Source organism: Acanthaster planci, linkage group LG09 (genome assembly GCF_054643075.1).
Source record: "Acanthaster planci isolate LZ-2023a linkage group LG09, COTS_SCS, whole genome shotgun sequence".
NCBI lineage: Eukaryota > Metazoa > Echinodermata > Asteroidea > Valvatida > Acanthasteridae > Acanthaster > Acanthaster planci.
In genome coordinates, this window is record NC_141785.1 from 17744225 (window position 1) to 17753562 (window position 9338).

General features: G+C 44.1%; 1 protein-coding gene across 1 annotated transcript; it reads right to left on the reverse strand.

The window, feature by feature from the left end:
• Positions 1-202: 202 nt before the first annotated feature.
• LOC110976680 (2-hydroxyacylsphingosine 1-beta-galactosyltransferase-like) lies at positions 203-9064 on the reverse strand. Its single transcript, XM_087141624.1, has 5 exons — positions 8205-9064; positions 7116-7431; positions 5744-5975; positions 1919-2138; positions 203-1490 (listed from the first exon to the last, which is right to left on the reverse strand). Exons 1-5 carry the CDS (start codon positions 8816-8818, stop codon positions 1193-1195), a joined length of 1680 nt encoding a protein of 559 aa, XP_086997750.1. The 5' UTR covers positions 8819-9064; the 3' UTR covers positions 203-1192.
• Positions 9065-9338: the final 274 nt, after the last annotated feature.

The window sequence follows — 9338 nt, forward strand, 5'->3', positions numbered from 1 at the left end:
CTGCTTTTCTGCTTGGTACAACATTGTACAATCTAAATGCTGGGATGAAAAATACTATAACAATTTCCGATTTTACAGCTGAGAAAGTGGGCCGTCATTGATTTCTTCTTAATTAATTAAAAACCTTGAATTGAAAATGAAGTAGACGTTTCTTCCTGGGAACTTTAAAGTAAAAATAATATAGCAACAAAACAACAGCTCATTTCACACATTCATGTCAGTTTATATTTTGAATAATTAACACTTGTGATAAATTGTATCTGAATGTAAAAGCCAGATGGAGACAGGCAGCTTCGCGGAGTGAGGGCGCCACAGCTATCGCGGGGACACTCGGCTTCGTGGAGTGAGGGCGCCACAGCTATCAGAATAGGGTTCCACCCATAGAAATAAAACGCCTATAATTTCAGGAAAAAGTCACTGGTAAATATAAACAAAACAGAAAACATATTCGTATGACTACAAAACAGTTTATACCCTGCATGTCAACACTTTTCTTTTTTAGATAATTTGAAATCACATTCTTAACTATTTTAATCATATAGACCTCATAGAACACGTAAAATTTGACTACTTGAGTTAACGATTTATAGTGTTCTTCATTTTATTAAGGAGAAAAACCGGAGGCCTGTTTAAATCCTTTCACAGCATTGGACATTTCACAGCATACGGACGGGTGGATTCCGCTACAAATAGGCAAGTATTTATTATTATTATTGATAATGTCTACAAGCTCAGCAATTTTTATCAGATTCTAAAGACCTAAGGTCAAAAGGTGTGTTGGAATGATCCATTTGTGTCAGTTTATATTTAGAATAATTAAAATTTGTGATAAATTGTATCTGAATGTGTGAAGCCAGATGGAGACAGGCAGCTTCGCGGAATGAGGGCGCCACAGCTATTACGGGGACACTCGGCTTCGCGGAGTGAGGGCGCCACAGCTATCAGTGAGGGTTCCACCCATAGAAATAACACAATTATTTCAGGAAAGGTGCCGTGGAAAAATTCAATGGTAATTAAAAACAAAACAGATAACATATTCGTATGACTACATGACAGTTTATACCCTGCATGTCAACACTTTTTAAAGATAATTTGAAAACAAATTCTTAACTATTTAATCATATCGGCCTCAATAGAACATGTGGAATTGGCTACTTGCGTGAACGGTTTATTGTTCTTCATTAAGACGAGTTTAAACCCTTTCCCAACTTTTCAGCCTTTTGAACAGTTTTGAACAAAAGCAAACAGCCATACTGCCGGATTTTTGGCATATCCATGCACCCAGCCACAACGCAAAGCAACCGGCGGCCGCTAGAACAACCCCCACGTCCAGCAGGTTTCTCTCGACAAAGCCGAGGCTGGCGCCTCGAGGTTGCAGGTGCTCTCCGCCAAACCTGGTCACGTGACTGATCCAGTGGGCTGCCTTATCGGTGGGGATCAGAGGTTCGTCGTGGAGAATTTCCGAAAGCTTTGCCACCTTTCTGCGAAAGCTGAAGAGGAGAAACCGAAGAGAAAAGTAACGATTTATCGTGTCATTGGGGTGTGATCCCTGGCTACATGGTGTTTCAGGTTTAATGACCTCTTGCTAGCGCCCCCCGAACAGATCTTGGGAAGAGCCACCAACGTAGGGCTGGATTGCTCAGGTGGTAGAGCACTGGTACAGTATTCCAGAGGTCAAGGTTCAAATTCCACTCCAGTCAATTTCTTTGCTTATCTTTTTAACAGTTTAAAGTAGAAAAAACAGTTAGACAATCTGCTGTTCAAAAATAGAAAACAAAAGGAAATACTATAGGAAATAATCACAGAAATATCCAAGAAATGTGACAAGTGAAAACACTCTGAGGTTCAAAACTGCCGATTTCTGAACACGACTTTTGATGCAGGTTCCAAAAGCAAAACAGGAAAGCAAAAAAAATACCTTGGATCGTGGATGACGCGGTTGACTGCATGATGGAGACTTTCTTCTGTCATGTCGAACAGATCCAACGAGACGGCTATGCCCTTGCAAACCGCGCGGTTCATGTTGTCGAACTGGTCGCCAAACAACGGGATACCAACAACAGGTAGACCAAACCAAATCGCCTCGTGGAGCATTCCGGAGCCACCATGGCACAACACCGCCTTCACGTTAGGGTGGGCTATTGTGAAAATAACATTTTGACGGCTGTAAAAATAAATAGCAGGAAGTGAGCTATCGCTATCCGTCCCGAATTGACGTGCACCCCCCCCCCCCCGCGGCAAAAGAAAGACAGATGGTAGTAAGTTTTCCAAGTGGTTTCTTGCACGAATAAGTACCATAGCCTTATAAACACATAAACTGGCGGGGCATCCTCCACTCCGTGGGCTGCGTGCGCGTTCCTTCACTAGCCCTGGTCGTGTAGGATACGAAAATGACGCTGATTGGCTGTCCGGTTCGTAAGTGTCACAAAGGCGGAAACGCCACGATTTGCAGGCTCCCATTGACTGAACGTTGGCTGAAGTTGCGCGTTAAGTTCCGGTTCCATGGTTCCCTGTAAATGCCGGAGTAAATTAGTTACGCGTACTCAGCGAGCTCCCCGTCCAAGGCCAACGTGCATACTTGTGCGCCTCCTGGCGCACCTTTGCGGTGAGTGCCAAAAAACATGCCTTCTTTCGATCCGCTCGGAGCGGATAGGGAATTTATGCGGATAGGAAATTCCAGCTATAAAATTCTATTAAGCCGTTTTTCGATTGTTATTGTTTACTTAATCTGGCCCTTGCCGATTCTAAACATTGCGGTTGCAACATTTGAAAACAAGAGATATCAGTACCAAAGAGCAAAAAGGGAAGGTATTTTTGGAGCATGTGTAATTCGCACGATTCGCGCGATTTGCACTGAACGCGTTGCTGCCCATTATTTCGCCAACTGTTTGCCCACGCTTTTTAAAATCACAGTTATACGCACAAGGTTGGTGGTCTATGTGTTAATGGCCGAGTTCGGGCGGCTTGTTCCCGTATGTTCACGAACAGTTCGATTTGTTGTTCGCGGGTCGGCCGCTCGAACGCCAGGAACAAACAACTGGTTATCGCTGGTAGTTAGTGACAAGCAACATTTAACGTGGCGGCGTCCATGTAGGCTACGTTATTCGAGAGTTAATGTTTGGATGGGCCGATTTTTTTCTATATAAACAGGAACATTCATTTCTGTTTTACGGAAAATAGTTAATGTTAAATTTTGCAAAACTTCCCATTTTCTATAGCTTTGAAAGCCATCTCTCGCACGAGAACAAGAAACTCGTGTCAAGAACAGGCCGCCCGAACTCGACTATGTGTCTGTGGTGAGTACCAAAAAAACGCCCTCTTTTGTTCCGCTCGCAGCAGATACCGCACATAATTAATATCTCATTCGATTTGACAGTAATCGAATGGTGCATGCATGCGCTGTACACATATACTAAACGTCTTGGGTTCAAGTCCCATCTGACCCTGCTGGTGAGCTGTGCTCACAAGCTCTCGGTGACAGTGTTTCATCACTGGAGTGCTAACTTAGTCTAGGTCGAAGACGTCCTTTGTACGGCTGTGTTGTGGATCGCGATTCATCACCTCCACCGCGATTAACCGATAGAGGGCGCTTCAACGTGAACAACTGCAGAGCCATTCGTGGTTGCAACACCATTCCAAATATGCGCCCATAGAAAAGAGTGAAAAATCCGACCGAAAGAGCGCCGCCTGTCCACTCTTGGAATGAGGTTGGCCTCCGTTTTTTTTCACTTGGAATTCAAGATAATGGCCAGAAAATAACTTTTAATTTCAATTTTAAGGGGCTTATACAACCATTTGGTGGAATGCATCCTATAATATCACCTCAGTCGTTGGTGTCGCTGTAAAAATGGATCAAAACGAAGAAAATCTATTTAAAATATAGAAACATTTTCCAAAAATTGAATACGCCTTATATATGCAGTTTGTCTGTTACCACTGAATGCGGCAGTGTTTTGTGCGACAATCTTATTCTGTAATCATATTTTAACGCATTGCAGTATCGATACCAGTTTTCCGAATTCAAGTGTACCATCGATGGTTCCCGGCGGTTAGGTGTTTATGTTTGTATGGTTGTTTCAGTGTACCAGTTAAACCTAGTAGACCCCCATAAAAACACGCAGCATAGCAGGCGTGATTTGCTCTCTTCTCGTTTGTTAACGGTTTAGTGTGTGTATTAAAAGCGCGGGAAACAAATACGGTACTCAAGTGTGAGTTGGACATAGTAGTGCAAATAATCGAGGCATAGCCTAGTTCACCTTACTGACTGCTAATCACATTGTCACGCTCATATTAGTCAATTTTAATGATTGTCCATTTCAAATCCTAAAAGAATCAGTAATTCACATTCATTGTAAATTCTTAACGTTGTTGTGCCGGAGAACGGTATAGCTGTAACTTAGGCGAAGCGCCTTTGTGAAGGCGCTTGTCGTTGGGAATAAAGAAAAGGTGTGGCCCTGTATGAGCTGTGTCTGCCCAGTTCTTATTGTCCCCGTTCGTCGAGGATGAAACTGGCGCTTGGGTGTAGTTGCTGCGAAGCGCTGTGCTGCGGGCCAGGCGGTAAACTGTTGCCAAAACGGATCGGCGTCGCCGGCCTTCTAAAGCTCGCTGACGTGGGCTGGCCCGACCGGGTAGCAGTATTTTGCATTCATATTTTGTATGATCCCTCCTGATTATGGAATGTCTTATTGTAAAAAACCCTTGGGATCCCCAAATAATAATGAGCTCGCGCGCAGAAATACCACCATTTGGTGAAATGCGGCTTATACTGCTCTGGCCAACCTCGTTCCCATGGGTACGAGCTTGCCGCGCCATGTTGGTTCCCACCTTGCCTTGCTTGATCTAACCCCTGGTATTTTTTATAATTTAAATATCTTACTATAATTTGTGATATTTAAATTAGGTCTTTAGTCAGTATGTTTACGCACAACGCAGATTTACGCGTGCATGACCTGCAGGAGAATACAGGGGCGCGAGCGTGTAGCTTTTGAAATACGCGTGCGATTGACTTAGATTGCGTTTATGTGTATTCATTCTGAATGCTCTTCAGCTTCACACGATCAGGGGTTAGTGAAGGAACGCGCACGCAGCCCATGGAGTCGAGGCTCTGGGCTCTGGGCAAATTCTTTTTGCGGGGCGGTTCATGTACAAGTCAGGTTTGTGAACATGTACGTAACGCTCTCTTGTAAACAATCCTCTATTTATTTCAGCTGGCCCACAGGGATTCAAAACAATGCGGTTGCAACATTTGAAAAGAAGATAAAGCAGTACCGAAAAGCAAAAAGGTGCACGTATATCGAAGCGTATGTAAACAAATAACCTACAGGCACTTTAAGTGCGTTGCGCGTACCGCGCACTGGACGCGCTGTCATTCACCGTTTCGCCCATTGTTTGCCCATACTTTACAAAATCATGGCTGTACGCGTAAGACTGTGGTCCCTGAGGTGTGTATCTATGTTTGTGAGTGGCGTACGTTTGCGTAACAGGTGTTCAATGTGTGTACGGGTGCACTGTATGTGTGGGTACCAATGCAATTGCAACGTCGGTCTTGCAGGGTTAAAACGGCGCTAAGAACGTCTTGTACCAAGACTAATGCAAGCCTCCTCAGTAAATGCTCCTACTGTAACTTGTGTAGGACAGTGGTTCATATCAACCAAGAGAAGGGTCAGTGGCAGGACATCAGTAAATAGGGACAGCAAAACAGCGACCGCCACCAACGGGGAAGGGTAAAAGTTAATACACCGACCCATTATCTTCTGCATTGGCATCCACTGCACAACCTTGGTGTTGTTGCCTAGGGGGAGCTTCGACGTGTCACCAGGGAAATGCCATACCACTCGCTGAGGTAGCTTGGCCAGGCTCCGCGCGAGCATCTCGGCACGTGTCACCTCCATCTTATTCACGTGGGTACCGAGAGAGAACAGGACCACGCCGGCGTCGTTTGCGTCATTAATAAACGCCAATTGATCCTCCGGTATCTTCGGAAACAAGACCGAATAACAAAGCGAAATGTCGTTGTCAATATACAATATATAACTATTACTTAGTATTTGTTTTGCAGGTAATTTGCATTAATTCATCACTCTTGAAAATTAGAAAATGTGTTCTGAACTTACAAAATCATATGAACTTACAAAATTACATGTCAGATGTGATAGGGACACGAAAACATTTCTTGAATTTACCCATTTACTTGTCCCTTGTTTTAATATTGATCCCCATGAGTGTTTTTCCTTCTTGTTGGAACTAAGAAATATTCTTTGAGTATACATACAGTAGTTGGATTTTCAAGAACTCGAGAACAGTTTATGGAACAAGCGTTACTACGGTGACTATAGCGATAAATTTGTTTCAGTCTCACTATTACTGTATACTAACAAGGATGCGGAGTGGTGTTGGGGAGGTTTTGTGCTTTTCTCCATTGTCAATGTTCACATTTTGTTGCAAAATAATCTATTTCACCAGGAAAAAAGGTGGCATTCTAAGTGGGGGTATGGTTTTATCCATATTGTTAGTAAGAAAAATCTGCTTGACTTTAGCAAGTCAAATGTGAAAGAATGCCGCGGGTACCATGCTGCTGTCAACAGCGTAACTCAGCTTGTTCGAGTCAGTGTCCAGACGTCGTGTTCGTGCGTGCAGTGTACATGTATGCTGATCAGTGTGTAGTACATATACTGTACATAAAACTCTGTTCATGCTGCACGCTCGCTGTGATGTGGTATTGATGCTGTACCGTGGATTTCGGCTGTCGTACTTTGATGTTTGGGCTGAATCATAATGGCTCATGTCCATTTTCAGCTCTGTTTTTGTACTGACCCAGGTATTAAATCACAAGTAACGTTTTTGGGGCAGGATCTTCTTAGTCAGTAGAAAAAAAAAGTTGGTTTTTTTAGGTTGGAGACCAAAAATACAGTCGGTAGGAAATGAGAACCATACAATTATTCAAAACAAAACAAAAAACCCCTTGCCCTGATGCGTCTCACGTGCACGAATGTCGGACTTCGTGCATCCCCTGTCGGACATAAATCGCGGCTTTGATTGGTCGAAAGATCACCGACCATCTACTGTTTTGCTCTTTATACAGCGGAGAGTTCGTTTGCACAGCAAAATACACTCACCTCCTGATCGCCGAGCAGGCCGATGGACGGGTGCGCTGTGAGAATGACGTTGGGTTGCAGCGGTCGTGGGAACTCTAACAAGAAATCCATGGACATTATCCACAACTCTGCCCCCGCCATCAGCTCAAGAGTGGATGTGTGGGTAGCGATACCGTGCTTCTCTTGCAGGCGGGAGTAACCCTGTATCTGCAACCAGTAGAGGGCTCTGTGCAGCGTGCTCATCAGCGTGTTGCGAACTCGCTGAATAAAAGTCATATTGTCCGTAAAATCTAGCTGGCGCTCCGGTATGTAAGCCGGGAAATTCGGTAGACCGTATCTTCAGGAATATTGAAAATGGAAAAAATGAATAACCGTAAACATGAGTTCTAATTAAGCTGAAAGTGAAAGACCAGCGAATCAGTCATTTTATAACTGGTCAAATACATTTCGAGTTTTTACATGACCTGTCCGTTTACGAGTTATCCACGCCTCTGAGTCATACCTATGGAATTTTGGAAAGTTTGTCTGAGATTTTGTGCATCACGTCTCCATTTTGTATTCACAAGCTGTGTTGATTTTACCGCGACAGAATAATTCCATCGACCTCCTTTAATTAAATGAAAATCAATGGTCAATTCGTAAGTGGCCAAGCAGTTCGTAAGTGACCTCGTCCTACACGACCAGGCACCAGGCCAATGATTACATACAAGCTAACTAAATGGTACCTTCACATAGTTATGTGAAGGGGGTTTGGTTTAAAGTGTAATGACGTCACAGGATTGAATTTGAAAGTGCACTAGTAATTTAATTACTCGTTAATGAAGTTATCCAATCACTCAAGCTACCTTTATGGTGATCCCTGTTTATTGAGCTATAAGCCATCGTTGAACCCGAAACATGATTAGCAAAGTAAAAACTGAAAGTGTGAGTCAAGAAGCGCCTTTTACAAATCTAGGATTTAGCCTTTTCTGGCTGGCTTCGGTTTAGCCCCATAGGGTCATTCTACTGGACTACCACAGAAGTAGTCCGTCAGACTGGTCCTAGAGTCAGGGGCTACCATGTACGTCCCAGACTATGTACTTAATGGTGGGTTGTACATGTAATGCTCACAATAACTGAAGTTTAGCTGGCTTCATTGCAGTGGACCCATACAACACAAACCGGATCCCTAGCTTCTTGGCAAGTAGCGGATTGCACCATGTGAGATCATCACCAATCAACATATCGAATCCTCTCGCTTGCATGGTGCGAATGGTGTCGGTATCCCCTAACAGATCATCACACTCGCTTGCAAACAAATTCAGCGGTCTTGGACGCCCCTTGTGGTCGTCGCTGCTTCTCGCAGCTTCCCGGAGAGAAATCTTAAAGACACCCAATAGACTGCGCATTTCCCCCCGCATAGCATGGAGTGAGAACTCCTCTGAGATTTCCCGGCGTTGGTCGGGGGTAAGAGAAGATCGGTAGACGATGAAGTCGAAGAGACGAGAATCGCTTGTGTGGAGCCATTTAGTGCAGCTGCTGCTGAGCAGGAACGTGACCTCGTGTCCTTGCTTTATCAAGCCTTTTGCCACATCTATGTTCTGCATGTGATGACTGCCGTCCTCTGCTCCTGTGTACGCCAGGAATTTGAACTTCGGGCGCACGATATCTTCGCATCGGCTGACAGTCATAACGGCAGCGAAGAGACCAAAAAGCACCATCGACACACACCCCGTAAGATTCATGCTGCCGCGCGTGTCTAACGATTAACGAAAAGAAGTTGAATGTTCTTCAGGGGAAGCGAAACAGCCGGCCACGGGATTTCTGCATCTGAATTGTCCGCACCAGCAAATATCAGAATACTTCCTCTCTTTTCCACGCTCAAGTGCAGATGAAATGCAATGTTTGCAAAACAGCCTCAACACAACAAGACTTTACTGTTCTCCCATTACATGTACAAGCATTAGTTCAATTTCCTAGACTAGAATAGCCTAAAATAGCATTTTACGATACCCGCAACAATTGCTGTGAATTGACGGTTTGCCACTATCCACTTGCTGTCTTTCAAACTTTACACGTAGAAAATTTTGCTGGTAGGCCCTAAGCCTACAGGAGCATGACACACCAGATGTCTTATATAATTTTTAATGTGGGCTATAATTTGCCACTGTCCACTTGTTGTCTTTCAAACTTTACACGTAGAAAATTTTGCTGGTAGGCCCTAAGCCTACAGGAGCATGGCACACCAGACGTCTTAATGTGGGC

Coding starts and splice junctions, on each gene's coding strand:
- LOC110976680 (XM_087141624.1), bottom strand. CDS start 8,818: ATGAATCTTACGGGGTGTGTGTCGATGGTGCTTTTTGGTCTCTTCGCT. Junction 2,139..5,743: donor GCCAATGCAGAAGATAATGG/GTCGGTGTATTA, acceptor TTTTCACAATAG/CCCACCCTAACGTGAAGGCG. Junction 1,491..1,918: donor CGCGTCATCCACGATCCAAG/GTATTTTTTTTG, acceptor TCTCCTCTTCAG/CTTTCGCAGAAAGGTGGCAA.